The sequence below is a fragment of the Rutilus rutilus genome, assembly GCF_951802725.1.
Source record: "Rutilus rutilus genome assembly, chromosome: 17".
Lineage (NCBI taxonomy): Eukaryota > Metazoa > Chordata > Actinopteri > Cypriniformes > Leuciscidae > Rutilus > Rutilus rutilus.
The window spans coordinates 36502752-36519876 of NC_140230.1; the positions used below are offsets into that span (position 1 = coordinate 36502752).

At 38.5% G+C, this 17125-nt stretch overlaps 1 protein-coding gene across 1 annotated transcript in view; it reads left to right on the plus strand.

Annotated features, from left to right (window-relative positions):
* Window positions 1-17125, plus strand: part of csmd3a (CUB and Sushi multiple domains 3a) — a 317979-nt gene that overhangs the window by 95487 nt on the left and 205367 nt on the right. Inside the window, exons 14-18 of the mRNA XM_084386048.1 lie at window positions 504-830; window positions 2673-2867; window positions 7312-7450; window positions 10355-10542; window positions 11596-11784. Of these exons, the coding sequence (XP_084242174.1) occupies window positions 504-830; window positions 2673-2867; window positions 7312-7450; window positions 10355-10542; window positions 11596-11784 (1038 nt within the window). The remainder of the gene's footprint in view (window positions 1-503; window positions 831-2672; window positions 2868-7311; window positions 7451-10354; window positions 10543-11595; window positions 11785-17125) is intronic.

Here is a 17125-nt window from a genome sequence, read left to right on the forward strand (position 1 = left end):
TGATTTTGAGCTTTACTAGAATAGGTTTTAATGCATTAATGTTGAATATCTTCCCCATATTCTCCATTGTTGCGGCTCCTCTCTTCCCAGTCTGTCAGTAACGCTCTGTTTACTTCCTGTCTCTATGAAGCCCCTCCTTCTGAAAAAGCACACTGTGCTCTGATTGGTCGGCTGGATCAGTGTGTTGTGATTGGTCGAGCGCTTCGAGTGTGTTTGGGAAATGTCCCGTCCCTTACCATAACCGCCAGTTTAACACACTACTAACTAACTCAACCAGGCCCCGCCCCTTTATTCTGCGTATAATATTATAATGAGGAATATTGTGACGTGTTCGTTCCCGGAAGAAACTCAAGACTACACTGGAGGCGTTTCAGGAGTTCAGGAACACTGACTCTGATATAGAGAAGAACTCACGCTGGAGAGACTTCAAACTCAAATATTTTGCAATGAATTTAGATGAGTCTGTTCTGCTCTTAACCATCAGCATCTCCTCCGTCTCTTAGTTCCCTGTATGTCCAACTTCACGGCTGCGATGGGAACCGTTCTGTCTCCGGATTATCCCGAGGGATACGGGAACAACCTGAACTGTGTGTGGCTGATCATCACTGAGCCGGGCAGCCGAATCCATCTGTCCTTCAACGACTTCGACCTGGAGCCCCCGTACGACTCGCTGACGGTGCGGGACGGGGATCTGGTGGAGGCGCTGGTGCTGGGACGCTTCTCCGGGGCCGAGGTGCCTTCACATCTCACCAGCAACTCCAACATCATCCAGCTGGAGTTCCAGGCCGACCACTCGATGTCCGGCCGAGGCTTCAACATCTCCTACAGCAGTGAGTGCTTGAGGGACTGAGGGACTGAGGGGTTTAGAGAGAATTCTTAAATCAAGATATACATTTACTGGAGAAGCAGAATGACAGAGATTGAGGCTGTTTTTGCAAAAAAAAAGAGTTCTTCCTTAGTGTTTCTGTCTTGTTTTTCAGTTCAAATATCTAAACATTCTTAAATTAGGATGCATTTAGTGGAGAAGAAAAATGACTGGAGATATTGAGTTTTGATTTCTGAAAAAATATCTGCTGATGGGGTGAGAAATGATAGGGGCCTATCATACACCCGGTGCAATGCAGCGCCAGGCGCGACGCGAGTGTGTTTCGCTAGTTTCAGCCCGACGCAGTTTTCATTTTCACGTCCTGCGCCACGTTGTTTAAATAGCAAATGCATTTGCACCCATTTGTGCGCCCATGAGCTGCTGGTCTGAGAACGAGGTGTGTGTTCTGGCACATTGTTGCCGTGTTGCTATTTTGAGGAACAGAAATAGACTGAGCCGTCGACCGACTGAAACCTGGTCTAAAGTCAATGGCGCAATATTAATTTTTTTGTTATTTAAAGAACACGTTAGTAATGTGCGGCTATAGGCGGGTCCACAACGCGCGTACACTCTGCTTATTACACACACACTCTGCTTATTACACACACAGGGACGCCCAGCATCACAAACACATGCCAAATATTAAACATAAAAGGATTGCGATGTAAAAGATTGATATTGTGTAGATAAAGATATGGTGGAATCCGGCTTGTACCGTAGATGGTCTCTTTAACCTCACATACACACACACACACACACACACACACACACACACACAGCTTAAACCTCACGCACGAGCAGATCCGTTTCCTTTCTGGAGACGCGTTCAGTCTTTCCCGCTTGGAAATTCCGCCATGTAAATAGCGGATCCGCCATGGCGAGACTCTGATTGGTTTATTTCATGTTATAAACCGGGACCGGGGCGCCGGGAGCACCGACCATTTTTCCCGTCGTTAAACTAGCAAAAGTGGATTCAGGCACGGCGCAAGAGCGTGTAGACCGTGAGCTTAGATCATTAAAATATGGCCCATATTTGTTTTCCCTTTGAATTATGTTTTTTTGTGTGACCCCATTGGCAGATATTTGTTCTTGTTTTTAGCACAAACTCACTTCATTTGATACATTTTTCAGAAAACAAGACTCAATATCTGAGGGAAATACATCATTTTTGCCGTGTAATTTTATTTTTTGAGGAAATATTTTTTTAACAATATATTTTTTTCTGAAAAATAAGGAACACAGCATTACACGAAATTGATGTTATTTATATAGTTATCATAAATAACAATAAAACACTATTTATTTATTTATATATTTATTTACATGCTTATGTATCTCTTTTTTTCTGAAAAACATCATTTATTTATTTATTTACAAGCTTTTTTAGGTGTTTTCGAAAAATCTTTTTAGGCTGTTCTAAACTAAAAGAGTTTGTGATGCTTTATGAAGAATTAATACTCGTTTTTGCTAACAACATTGTTGGCATGCGAAGTGTTGTCTTCAATCTGATTCAGAAGCAGCCGTCAAGTAGGACATATGGAAGGACATATTTTTCTCGATTTAATTCATAAGCCATTTATCCACCAGCATCAAACAACTTAATCCTGTTCGCTGAACATCATACCATTAGCTCAGCCAAAAATAATCCTCAAATGCCTGTGCGGCACACAAGACCCTAGTGTTTACCCACAATCCTCTGTTTTCTACAGTTTGGTATTGCATTATGTATGCGCTTGTTTCCCTTCCATTTCATTAAGTAAGTCACGTCGTAAGTAACAAGCTCTGTGCTTTGATGTTATTTGTTCAGCGTTTGGACACAATGAGTGCCCGGACCCCGGAGTGCCGATGAATGCCAAGCGCTTTGGTAATAATTTCCAGCTGGGAAGCTCCATATCAGTGGTGTGTGAGGAGGGCTTCATAAAGACGCAAGGCTCGGATACTATTGTGTGTGAACTGGAGGCGGGAAAGGTGATGTGGAGTGGTTTGATCCCCAAGTGTGAAGGTAGGTTTCAAAGCGCTTGCCTCCCTTTAAATGTTTCTGTGGAATACATTTATCAAAGCTGAGCGAAGGAACATTTTCCCAATACATCCCTGGAACTCGAAGAGAACTGTGCCCGGTTGCATAAAGCACCTTAAGTGTAATTTTCCCTTAAGTTCGCCCTTATGTTTCCCTTAATCCTAAGGGTGTTGCAGAAAAGTGTTACTTAAGGGTTTCTTTAAGTGAAACGTCATAAACACTTAGAATTTCCCTTAAATGCTGTTTTTTCACTTAAGTAATCCCTTAAAAAGCGTTAAGTGTTGCATAAAACCCCTTAACGGTCATTTCCCTAAGTATAACTTTTTGGAAATCGCAACCTTAAGAGTAATGCGGACAAAAATAAGACGACATGGCTGAATTTATGGAACCAGCTGAAGATCATTATGTGCCAAGAAGAATTTTTAGGGATAGGGAGAACCCTTTGGACCATCTTAGCGATGAAAAATTGTTGCAAGAATACCAATTTGATCGACGCGCAATATTTGCCATCGCTAACAAACTAGACGGCGACCTTGACCATGTCACACATCGCAACCACTCTTTATCTGCGGTGTTACGACTGCTTATAGCACTTTTTTCAGACGGTAGTGGGAGATGTTTTCCACGTGCATAACTCGTCTGTCAGCGGAGTGGTTCAGCGGGTTGCGGGGGCTCTTTCCCGTCATTTAAACACAACGGTCAAGTTTCCATGTATTCGTATCTATGGCAACAACAGACTTTTATAACGTGAATCCAGGATCGCTGTCGTGAAACACTTAAATGTTTCCCTTACCTAAGAGAACCGTTTAAGAGATTATATGCAACACCCTTAAGTTATTCTCTTAGGTAAGGGGAAATCGCCCCTTAAGTCCCAGATAGCAAAATACATTCGGGCCAGATCCGGTTAGATTCTCACCTGCCGGAGACTTACCCGTCGGCCCGGTATCATACTTGAGGGGAAAACTTAATGTGCTTTTATGCAACCGCTTCTGATTAGAGTTGATGCACCAAAAAATGGAGGAAAACATTTCTCTAATGAACTTCAGTTATTTGATCATGTGGTCTATAAGAGAACTCTAGACTCTAGATATTCCCTACATTATTCCTACACCTGCATCGAAGATTCATTTTAAATGAAAGCAATATGAGTTTGTACATGACAGTGATTTTACCACAGGTAACAACGCGATAAAAGATAATTTTCCATCTAAATCAGAGTTTTTGTCTTAACCAGTCATGAATTTGAATATAATTTTTCGTGACCGTATTTATAGCCGTACGGAAAGCGATGATGGATAATTCACCCTTAGATCTTGAAAATAAATAAAAGGAAACTGTTCAAACTAATACAAATATGTGTATTCTTTGACAAAGATTGTTTCAGTCACTCAGTATACATTTTTTAATAATATTAAAATGGTGTAATATTTATGTGTATTGTTTATGTATTTCTTATATATGTATATTAATATGTGCTTGATTAAGTACAGTGCGCTTGCAGAGAGACTCTGTCCACACTCTCTTCTGATTGGCTGTGGGTTTTTTTTTTTTTTTTTTTTTTGGTTGTGAGTGCAGTGAGCTTGCACAGACTCCGCACACACTCTCTTCTGATTGGCTGTGATTGTTTTTGCCACATTTGGTAGTCGTGTGGAGTCTTGTGTTGACAGACAAATTTTATTTTTATCCAGGTTTTATTTTTGTTTTGTGCCCAAGATTTAATTAGATAGTTTTAAAGATTTATGAATACATTTCTCTCTGGTTTTATTTGGCAGCTGTTGTAAATTTTTTATGGTTATTATAAGAACATTAGAACATTACAATCAAAAAAAAAAAAAAAAAGAAGCTTATTAAAGCAGAAGTTAAAATCACAAAATTTTAAATAAATAATTACAAAAGCACAGACTACATTTTAACTGGTAAGATGAATCTGAGCTTAGTAATTGGCTATATTAGCCTACACTTGATTTACCCCATTACAATAGTCCCTTTACAGTTATTTCTATCATAAAAATACATTTGTAGGTTTAAAATTCTAAATAAGGTACATCTAATGTCCAACAACAAATATTTTTGCATATATATATATATATATATATATATATATATATATATATATTATGTCTTTCAATTCAAACACATTTAACACAATTATACAAATAGTTATTTAGGTAATGTAGGCTAATATGTATTCCTTTATTTTATGGAATATTCTTTAATTTTAGAGTTGCACATATCTTTTCAAAATGTATACTTTTGCTCTTAATTTCACGTTATCCTCTCCATAATGTACTGTATAAACTAAATCTAACCAAACATTCTTGCTTTCTCCAAAAAAACTATTATTGCTTTAAAAGCTGTAATTCTCAGCATTCTAAATAAGCATAAGTCATCTTTGTTAAGTAGCTTAGGTCCTAAACCCAAAACTATATTTTGTATCTTTATTATATTTGGTTTCTTAAAAAATTCTTCCCTGAATTACTTCTGTTCAATTTTTTTTTTTCATGAAACCGCTTTAGCCCCAACTTATTTGTTAGGTTTATTCAAGTCGGGTTTTGGAGTTTAATCCCTGCTTTTCTTAGCATCTTTTATGGAACAACCCTCTGGTTGGCTGGTGTTCATTGTTTTAAGCTGGATGTGTCTGATTTAAGTCGGACTCCCAGCGTGACTGCTAAAGAAGTGGTCCAGCCTGCAAAAACTTAGGCTGGTTTTAGCTGGTTTTCCCCCTTTACCATGGTAAAATCACTGTAAGACATAGCCACTGTTTCAAGGGATGAGTTAGTAGAAAAATACAAGGGTTTTATGAATATGTGTCCAGAAGTTGGGTATTTTGACATATAGTCAAACATAGACATCCGTAGCTTCTTGATTAAAGGTGCTATACAGCTGCAAACTTCTTATCTTTATGTACTCAAATCCCACGACCTCTCTGCAAAACTGGCCCTATAAAGTGTTAAGTTTTTGCTAATTACCATGTGCAACTGTTGTGGAGATGACTGGAGATGCTAGCAGTTAGCTTTATCTATGCTAACAGATGACAGCTTTCTTCAAGTATTAAAACCTACTTTTGCAAAACCAAATCTGCAAACATGCAGAAAATGCCCAGCTTACAATTTCTGGTTCCCAGAAAAGACGTTTCTAAGAACTAAGTTCTCTTTAGGTTATAAAAAAAAAAGAGCCTACAGAGAATTTTCTTATTTGGTTCCTAAAAGAAAAAAAACAACTGGGGACGTTCTGTGTTTGCTGGGTGTTTCTGATTGGCAAAAAAAAAAGAAAGAAAGAAAAGCGTGGGTCGCCCGCCTGTTCTTTTTCCTTGCTTTTTCCCGGAGACTGGTGTGATTTCTCCAGACACTTATTTCAGTGAGATCTGTCAGGTAGTTCCAGGCGTTTTGTGTGTCTTGTAAGTTTGCTTACAGCACCTTTAAATCAAGAACTTTTTAATCTCCAAAGAACCATATCGCTAACTCAAAGATGCTGTACTGTGACAAATATCTAAAAATTATTAAATCAAGATAGATTTTCTTGATAAGCACAAAGTTTTTAAGTCTTGTTTTCTATAAAAAATAAATTAGTTTATGCTTAAAACTGGCAATTTTATTCACACTATTTAAAGGGGTCATATGATGCTAATTTAAAAGTTAATCAGTTCTTCATCGGGTGTAATAGAGTAGGTTAACATGCTTTAATGTTCAAAAAACATGATTTTTTACATGTAGTGTACATTATTGTAGCTCCTCTATTTGTGTGTTTACAAATGCTTTGGAAGTGTTACTGACCAGACGCACACTCGAGGTGTTCGGCCAATCACAACGCACTTACTCAGCTGGCCAATCAGAGCACTCTTGGCTTTTCAGAAGGCGGGGCTTTGTAGAAATCACTGCGTTTCAGACAGACTGGGAATAGAGGTGCTGCAATAATGTGAAAAATAGTGTTTTGTTAAAAACAATAAAGTACATTAATATGTTCTATTACACCCAAAAATTAAATGAATGATCTTTTGAATAGCATCTTATGACCCCTTTAAGAATATTCAGACATTTTACTGAAAAAAAGCCAAAGATGTTGGTTTAAAAATCAGTTAATAATAAATTAGTTAATGCATTAACTAACATGAACTAGTTAATCTTTGTTAATGTTAGTTAATAGAAATCCAGCTGTTCATTGTTTGTTCATGTTAGCTCACAGTGGATTAACTAATGTTAACAAATACAACCTTTGATTTTAATAACGTATTAGTAAATGTTGGAATTAACATTAACTGAGATTAATAAATGCTGAAGAAGTGTTGTTCATTCTCAGTTCATGTAAACTAATGAAACCTTATTGTGTAAAGAGTTACCAAATAATTTTTTGCAGAGAAGAGAAGGTTTCTCTGCCGAACTGAAGTGTCCTAATAATCATTCTGCTGGTGTGTATGTAAATGTGTCGTCAGCCCCGTGCGGAGGCCACTTCACGGCTCCGGTGGGACTGGTTCTGTCCCCGGGGTGGCCCGGATACTACAAAGATTCCCTGAGCTGCGAGTGGGTCATCGAGGCCGAGGCGGGACGCTCCATCAAGATCAGCTTTGACAGGTCTGTCGGATCGCTCTGAGAATACACACACACTGAGGCATCAGCTTTATCCTCCAACACAAATCACATCAGCGCATATCACGCCTACAGAAGCATCATATTCATATTTCTTTATCCGTGTCCTTTGGGTGTGAGTTTTATAAAGTCTCGGTCTGCTGTAAGAGGCTAGTTAATAAAGTGTAATGTCAAAGGTAATTGAAGCATAAGCCTGAGCTGAATGCGGTAAAGTTCACATTCATCCATCCATCCATCCATCTCAGTTCATCCATCCATCATTCTTCCATCCATCCATCCATCCATCCATCCATCCATCTCAGTTCATCCATCCATCATTCTTCCGTCCGTCCATCCATCCATAGAATAGAAACACACTAACGCTGTGTGCTAACTTCACGCAACGCGCAATAAAAGGTTCTTCTCCATGTTAATCAGAGTGTTTGTCCTAACCAGCCGCGACACGTGACAATTCTGTTTTAGAAACGTTTTTTTTATTTTTCTGCGACGTCGCGCTGGAATAACAAACACAAAGTGTGGCGATGATAATCTCAGGTGCTGTTTATGTGCTTTATTTAATGTTAAAAGCATGTAATGTGACTCTGAATATCATTTAGTGCTCCAGCTTTGTAGCTGTAAAAGCAACAGTGGATAATTCACCTCAGATCTTGAAATTAAACAAATGGAAACAAGAACGTTCAAACTGTGAACAAACAAGTGTATTATTTGACAAAGATTGCTTTAGTAACTCAGTAGCCTATGTATTTTTAATGGCTAAATGGTGTAATATTTGTGAATTTGATTATGTTGCTACTTAACCATTTTCTTTCGTGTGCCGTCAAGATTACTCTCTGGTGCCGCGAGACTCCGCCCACACGCTGTTCTGATTGGCTGACTCCGCCCACACGCTGTTCTGATTGGCTGGCTCCGCCCACACACTGTTCAGATTGGCTGACTCCACCCACCCACTGTTCTGTTTGGCTGACTCCGCCCACACGCTGTTCTGATTAGCTGACTCCGCCCACACGCTGTTCTGATTAGCTGACTCCGCACACACGCTGTTCTGATTAGCTGTGGGTTTTGATTGATTTTGACGCATCTTGCAGTCGCGTCGTGTCTAGTGTGGACAGACAAATTATTTGTCGCTGGAATCTTATCGCAGCGCGTCTGGTTAGCACACGGTGTAAGGCATCAGCTCTCTGCGACGACAAATCACATCAGCGCATTTCACGCTTACAGAGTGTTTGGGTGTGAGTTTTATAAAGTCTCGGTCTGCTGTAAGAGTCTAGTTAATAAAGTGTAATGTCAAAGGTAATTGAATCGTAAGCCTGAGCTGAATGCGGGAAAGTTCACATGTTTCCGGATAGTGTTTGTCATGGCGCTCAGGCCGAGAGCGGCTCAACATTAGCGTCTGGATAAATGATGGCACAGTGCTACATCCACAGCTTGATCCATAGGCAGCCGTGAAAGGGAAATGGAATTAATCTGTATCTTGTTACGAATGGTTGACTTTATATTTCATTTGCACTGCAATGCTTCCCTTGAGTAGCGCATTGAAATAGCATATCAGATCTGGAGTTTGATAGGACTGACTCCCGGGAGCGAACGCCTCGAGATCAGGAGCACAAAACACTGGATTGTGTTTCTCCGGCTCTTCTTCTTTTTTTCTTTCTTTCTTCTGTAAAATATGAAAGGAGATCTTATGATAAATGTGCTGGCTGCTGCTCTTTTCTATCAAATTACTTACTAAATAAGAAGACTTGATGATGTCATCCGTCTATCTATCCACCATCATAAATTTGGTTGTGAGCTTGCAGAGAGACTCCGCCCACACACTCTTCTGATTGGCTGTGGTTTGTGATTGATTTGGTTGTGAGTGCAGTGAGCTTGCAGAGAGACTCCGCCCACACACTCTTCTGATTGGCTGTGGTTTGTGATTGATTTGGTTGTGAGTGCAGTGAGCTTGCAGATAGACTCCACCCACATACTGTTCTGATTGGCTGTGGTTTGTGATTGATTTGGTTGTGAGTTCAGTGAGCTTGCAGAGAGACTCCGCCCACACTCTCTTCTGATTGGCTGTGGTTTGTGATTGATTTGGTTGTGAGTGCAGTGAGCTTGCAGAGAGACTCCGCCCACACTCTCTTCTGATTGGCTGTAGTTTGTGATTGATTTGGTTGTGAGTGCAGTGAGCTTGCAGATAGACTCCACCCACATACTCTTCTGATTGGCTGTGGTTTGTGATTGATTTGGTTGTGAGTGCAGTGAGCTTGCAGATAGACTCCACCCACATACTCTTCTGATTGGCTGTGGTTTGTGATTGATTTGGTTGTGAGTTCAGTGAGCTTGCAGAGAGACTCCACCCACACTCTCTTCTGATTGGCTGTGGTTTGTGATTGATTTGGTCTCCATCCATCCTTTCATCTGTCTGTCTATCCTTCAATCCATCCATCCCATCATCTATTTTTTTGCTCCATTTGTCAGGCAATAATAACATGATTTCATAAGAAGACTGACTATCTTCAGAAGAATAACTTACATGATTATTTTAGGCAATTTTATTGATTCATTTTGTTTTCATTGTAATGAATGTCATTTTGCGGAAGACCGAAAGAATACCGGTTCGGAACAACACGAGGACGCATAAATGACTGCATTTGCATTATTAGCTCAACCATTCCATGAAATCAAGCTCACGGCAGCAGATCTGTGTGTACTCACACACATCACAAAGCGGTTTGATCCCCTCAGTAAACAGTGTGAACACCGGCTTCTCATTAACAGAGGCGGTCGACGAGCAACAGTTGGTCAGCCGTGGGTAATGAGCTGTTTGTGTTTGTGTGTCTGGATAGAAACACATTTCAACGTGTCATTTTTAAATCTCCTTTCTTTGATCTGTTTTATTTCCGGCAGGTTCCAGACAGAACTCAATTATGACTTTCTGGAGGTTCACGACGGGCCTAATCTCCTCTCGCCCCTTATCGCCTCTCTAAATGGCACCCAAGTCCCTCAGTTCCTGTTCAGCAGCGGAAACTTCCTGTATCTTCTCTTCACCACCGATAACAGTCGCTCTAACAGTGGCTTTAAGCTCTTTTATGAAAGTGAGTCGGCCGTCTTTATAAACCCTGTGCCTTTTGCCTGAGAAATGATATTTCCACCTGAATCGTATCTGTTTCTGCACACAAGCAAACAGCTTGAGGATTTCTCTTTGTAGTATTCTGTCTCACTCTCTCCATTTCTTTCCCTTTTTTTGCGATTTAGTGTGCTTTATTGATTTGACAAAAACTGCTTTCATATGTCCAGACCGTTTGCAGCATTGCTGCTTACAACCATAAATGCTATAAAATAAAACAAAAATAGTTTTTATTCAATTTCATATTGCTGCCTGAGTAAACAAGTATTATTAACAAATAAAGTAATGATAAATACAGTTATCAATGCAATGTATTGCAATAATTTAATTTAATTTAATTTAATTAATTTTTTTTATTTAATTACATTTTTTTATTTAATTTAATTTAATTTAATTTAATTTAAACAATAAAATAAAAATAAATTCAAGGTAAGTTTACATTGCTTTTTTTAGATGTTTACCTTTAAAGCACAATACAATTATTATTTTTTACTTAATTTTATATTGCTACTGGAGTAAACTAGTATTACTAACAAATACAGTAATAATAAATACAATTATCAATGCAATCCAATAAAATAAAATGCAATCAAATGCAATGCAATGCAATAAAGTTAAATTAAATTAAATTAAATTAAATTAAATTAAATTAAATTAAATTAAATTAAATTAAATTAAATTAAATTAAATTAAATTAATTGTAGGTAAGTTTACATTGTTTATGTTATTTTTGAAACTGTATGTTTACCTTAATGCACAATACAAATTTTATTTACTGTGATGTCATTTATTTTAAACACAATTATCAGTGCAATGCATTCCAATAAAATAAAAATAAAAATTTATTTTAGTAAGTTTGCATTGTTTTTTTCTGAAACCATAAACATTTACCTTTAATTAACAATAAAATAAAATGATCAAATATTGACTTTATTAACTATTATTAAAAATATCTCTTTAACTATTATTTTAACTTTAAATGATGTCAAATAATCTCTCGTTGTCATTCTCTCTGCTTCAGGCGTCACTCTGGACACTCATTCATGTCTGGATCCCGGTGTTCCGGTAAACGGGATCCGTTACGGCCAGGACTTGGCCATCGGCTCAGTGGTGTGGTTTGGCTGTGAGCCCGGATACAGACTGAGCCACGAGGACCAGTTAGTGTGTGAGAAGAACCACTGGTGGAGCCACCCTCTGCCCACATGTGACGGTGAGCTGGCCTCTCCATCAGACCAGTAAAAAACATTCAACTATTGTAGCGTTTTAATTAAAGCCTCATTGTACGAGCCTGTATAATAATTCTCTTCACATTTAATTCAGACTGCAAATCTCATCAAAAAACTATTTCTCTCACAGCAGGAAATACCGTCAGATCTAAATAAAAACCATTTCTGTTGAAACTGGTTGTTCATGTGACAATATGTAGTTAAAGTTTCATTCAGAACATTTAGAATGTATGTTGGCAAAAAATTATATTGTTTTTGTTTAGTTTATGCATGTATAAATTAATAATAAATACATATCAATGCAATGCAATACAATTTTTTTAATAAAATAAAAATCAAGTTTTACATTGTTTACATTATGTTTTTGAAACTGTATGTTTACATTAATGCACAATAAAATGTCATTTGAATTTTTATACTTAATTTTATAGTGCTGCCAGAGTAAACGAGGATTATTAAAAAAATAAACACAATTATCAGTGCATAAGTGCAATGCATTTCAATAAAATAAAATAATTTTAGTAAGTTTGCATTGTTTTTTTCAGAAACTGTACATTTACCTTTAATGCACAAAAAAAAATAATATATATATATATATATATATACATGTATATAATAAAATATATAAACAATAAAATAAAATAAATAAAATAAGTTTAGGTAAGTTTTCCTTGAGTTTTTTTCTGAAACTGTACATTTACCTTTAATGCACAATAAAAAAACAAAAACATTTTTTTTACTTAATTTTATATTGGTACTGGAATAAACAAGGATTATTAACAAAAAATAAAATAAAAACAATTATCAATGCAATAAATAAAATGCAATAAAATAAAAAATATGTTGGCAAAAAATGATATTGTTTTTGTTTAGTTTATACATGAGGTGCCTATTATTGTCTATTGTGTCAAAAGAATGATTACATTACATTCCCATCCATATACATTATTTATAGAGTCGAAGTGTTACGGAATGTTCTGTTCTTAAAAAGTCTGTGACTAAGTTCTCAAAGTTTTGTATTTTTCATGAGCAGCTTTGGCACTATGAGAACTGACAAGCGTCAGTTAATGATCAGCTAAAATGTTAATTATGAACCAGAAGAACCCCTTGAAATTGTTTCGTTTGCTGACTAGCGCTCAGGACTCAAGACATAGTTCACGTTCAGCATGAAACTGATACTCTAATACTCGAATAATTTATTGAAATTAAGTGTTACCGTCCATTCTGTTGACTTTAACCTTCGGGTAAAATGTTCTTATTTCCAAAATAGCACTCATCACATGTCTGGCCCATTTGGCATATTAAATGTTAATGAATCCATGTCATTCTGAATGAACTGAATGTGGAGGAAATATTTTGGGTACTTCACAATGCCAGAGGGAAGAAAGAAAGAAAGAGATTTAGGCAGATGTTGAGCCCGAGGCGCTAGACTCTTTCATCGTCTCACAGGGAGTGACGCTGACATTCATTATCATTAAAGGTGAAGTCGCTGAGGAAATATGCATTCATTCCTTGAATTATGAAGTTGCATGAAAGGCCTTTAGTTAAGAAAACGCTACGTTATAAGGTTAAGGGTAACTTTAGTGAAACACGCGGTGCAAGAATAAACCTAGGGGCCACTTAAGAAACTTTAAAGGGACATATCATAAAAATCTGACTTCTTCCGTGTGTCAGTGCTGTAATCAGTGCTTCTACCAACACAGAAAACGTGAAAAGTGAAACCCAGTAACTGTGTTCTGGTGAGGCTTTCTCTGCAAGCATGTTATAAAATAAGCCGATCAGATTTGGCTCTCCTTCTGACGTATGAAGAGGATCTTATTATAATATTACCGGCCCTTAATCTGCACGTTTACACACACCAGCGACAACAGAGACCAGTTCTAACGCAATGATGAAGATCCAGCAAAGCCTGAAACTGTTCTGTGGTTGAGCACAGACGAGCACTGAACACTATTGACCAGAACATGTCACCGCTGTCTTATAAAGACCTCAGGAACTGTGGACACTTGTGGAGAAGTTCAACATGATGATGAGATGATCAATGTAACTCCACAACAACTACACAAATGTCTCCACTAACATTCAGAAACTCTTCCTGAGTCTCTCCGTAAGGCTGCACTCGCTACTGGTTATTCTGGGATTCTGGATGAGTGAGATTGGCCTGTTTTGTTACTGCCGGAGTTTCTGAAGCTCGTGTAAAGACTCCGCCCTCTTCTGAACGGAGGCGGAGCTAAAGCTCATTCGCATTTAAAGGGACACACACACAAACGGCGTGTTTTTGCTCACACCCAAAAAGAGGCAAATTTGACAAGCTTATAATAAATTATCTGGGGGGAATTATGAACTGAAATTTCACAGATACATTCTGGGGACACCAGAGAATTATATTACATCTTGTGAAAAGGGGCATAATATGTCACCTTTAAGGCTGTTGTTAAGCATTTTCCCTTAATGACTTGAGAGTTCGCTTATGCATTGCAACAAAGCCCTTAACAACCATTTAGCCCTGAAAAAAGGGGCCGAAACAGGTCGTCTGCTTAACTCAAGCACGATGGATGATTTTATGTTAATCGAGGAGGAGGAAGTACCGATGTGCATTTTTAGCGATAAGCCTGTGGAAAGTTTGACGTGAAACTAAAATTGAATGAACGCCAACGTTTTCATCACTTCCTCTCTGCGCTTGAAGTAATTATCCCATGCCAAGCTTTCATCTGCAAGAGTGACTGATTATAGCGGATGGCTTGGGTGTTTTTCCCCTGGTTTTTTTTTTTTTTTAAAGAGCAGCTTTTTTTTTTTGTCTATGGTCCAGTGTGGTTTCAACTCCTGCATTTTGTTTGCAGAGAGGCTCCACCCACACTCTCCTCTGATTGGCTGTGGTTTGTGATTGATTTGGTTGCGAGTGCAGTGAGCTTGCAGAGAGACTCCGCCCACACTCTCTTCTGATTGGCTGTGGTTTGTGATTGATTTGGTTGCGAGTGCAGTGCTCTTTAGAGTTCTCAACGGGCCTGAAAATAACAACCCGACCCGACCCGGCCCGTGGCTTTTAAAGCCCGGACCCGATGTAACCCGACACATTAACATGAATTATCTGCCCGAACCCGGCCCGCGGCCCGACGCCGCATCGGAATTTTTTTTTCTCATACACGTATTATCATGACCAGCAGACGGAAATTCAAATCAACCTTTAATGTTCACGCCTTTTAACAATACAAACAACTGAAACAATAAACTTTAAATATATAAATAGGCTGTAGTAGCGACGGTGAATTCACCTGAGGCAAGTTTACTTTTCACCAACTCCATCTTCTTCTCCAGGCTAAAGGCGTGCACGCAGCGGCGTCAGGTCTGCCCCCGCCCCTCTCCGTGATGCGCTTGCACGCAGCAGCCAGACTTTCTTTACGGTGAACAGCAGCGATGATTAATAAATGTTTTTTTTTTTTTCACTGACTGGAAAAGATTAAGCCCGAGGTCCGACCCGACCCGAGTCATTTGATTATATTTTCGACCCGAACCCGCGGGTCCTGTCGGGTTTGTCGGGCCGACCCGACCCGTTGAGAACTCTAGTGCTCTTGTAGAGAGACTCCGCCCACACTCTCTTCTGATTGGCTGTAGTTTGTGATTGATTTTGTCGCGTGTCTGGTGTGGACACAAATTGCTTGACTCTGTAATTGCATCGTGTCGGGTAAGGACACAGTGTAAGAGTATGTGTATTGGAATGCAAGCACAATGTTTGCAAATGTGAGCTCAGTTTTAAAATGATTTTCTGTTCCATCTCATGTTGTTTTCTTTTGCTGTTACTAGTTTTTACAGTCGAGTCTTAGCATGAGACTGAAATGTTATTTCTTTGGTTTGACCATTACTCAAGATCTATATTTGCCCCAATCAATAGCTTAAGCCCTGCCGAGATAATGCCACCAGCCTATCGCAGCTTTCGCTTTCTTCAGACACTTTGAGTCGCTCTTCAATTGACAGATTGTGTTCAGAAGAAACACAATTAGAAATGAGCCATGAGCTTCAGATTCCCTGATTGCACATATACATCATCAAGAGTGTGTCCAGTGCATGCACAGTTCTGCAATTTCGCTTCAACATTCTTTGTTAGCACAACATATAGCAGATGGTTTTGTTAATGTTTTAAAATGTGTCCAAAATCACTCTTTTATTCGGACACAAATCTGAAATATTCAATAGAATAGAATGTGAAGAACATGAAGTACTTTTTAACGTTTCATTATTTATGCATCATTTATGCATTTGGCAGACGCTTTTGTCCCAAGTAAAATGATTTTTTCATTCATCTGCACACAAATTTTATATAAATTTATGTCAAATTTGATGAGCCAGGTTACAAAAAGAGCCAGCCATTACGAAAACAAACCAGAATACATTTTTGGAAATCATTTTTAAAACCATTCTAACATCAATTGTCGTATTCAGTTCAGTGTGACAATTCTGAACACAAATTCCTGTTCAAATTGCTTAATTGTGCAAGCTGTTAGTAAGTTTTAAACTTAAAGTTGCCCTATTATGCTATTTTAAAGGTTCATAATGTTATTTTGGAGTCTCCTACAACAGGTTTACATGCATCCAAGTCAAAAAACACTTTAATTTTCTCATAACATACATCGCAGCATCACCTCATTTCTTGAAGAGTCTGAAACGGTTCGTTCGAAGATTCAGTCTCTCTAAACTCCGCCTCTCTGAGAGCTGCTCTGCTCTGATTGGTCAGAAACCAAACGCTCATTATCATATCTGAATCTCAGCTCTTTATCACAGTGATACGAGCAATAACGATGGTGTGGGTTTTACCGTATCAATCTCATCACAGTGGATTTGCTTTGTCAGCAGAAAACAGCGTCTTCTCGACACGAACAACACGAACCAAACTTCTCCAGTCTCAGATACACTACAGTGTTTGAGGGCGGGGCTAAGAGACGCTGTTCAGCCAATCAAGATCAGAGGCTGGCATTATGCAAATTAGTTACACTGTAACAGGAAGTGAGACTGGAATTACTGACTCGTTTCAGCAGTTCAGAATCAATTCTTTCTTTTAGAAGACAATAACTTTATTTGTCGTGCACTTTGCACTTTCATGGACACAGTAAAGTGATCGTGACCTTTCCTGGAGACAACGGCAGGTGGAAAGTAGCTCAAAGTAGGGGGATTTCTGGTTACTCTCATTAACCTTTCAGTGGTATTTTTACTCGCAGTGAAGGTTAGTGAATTCCCTGAGCTGAACTCTGAAGAAAACTGGAAGTGATGCGAGAACAGCTGCAGTTGAGCTTCCTGAAGTTTCAGATCTTCTTTTCAAGGTTTCTCATGTCT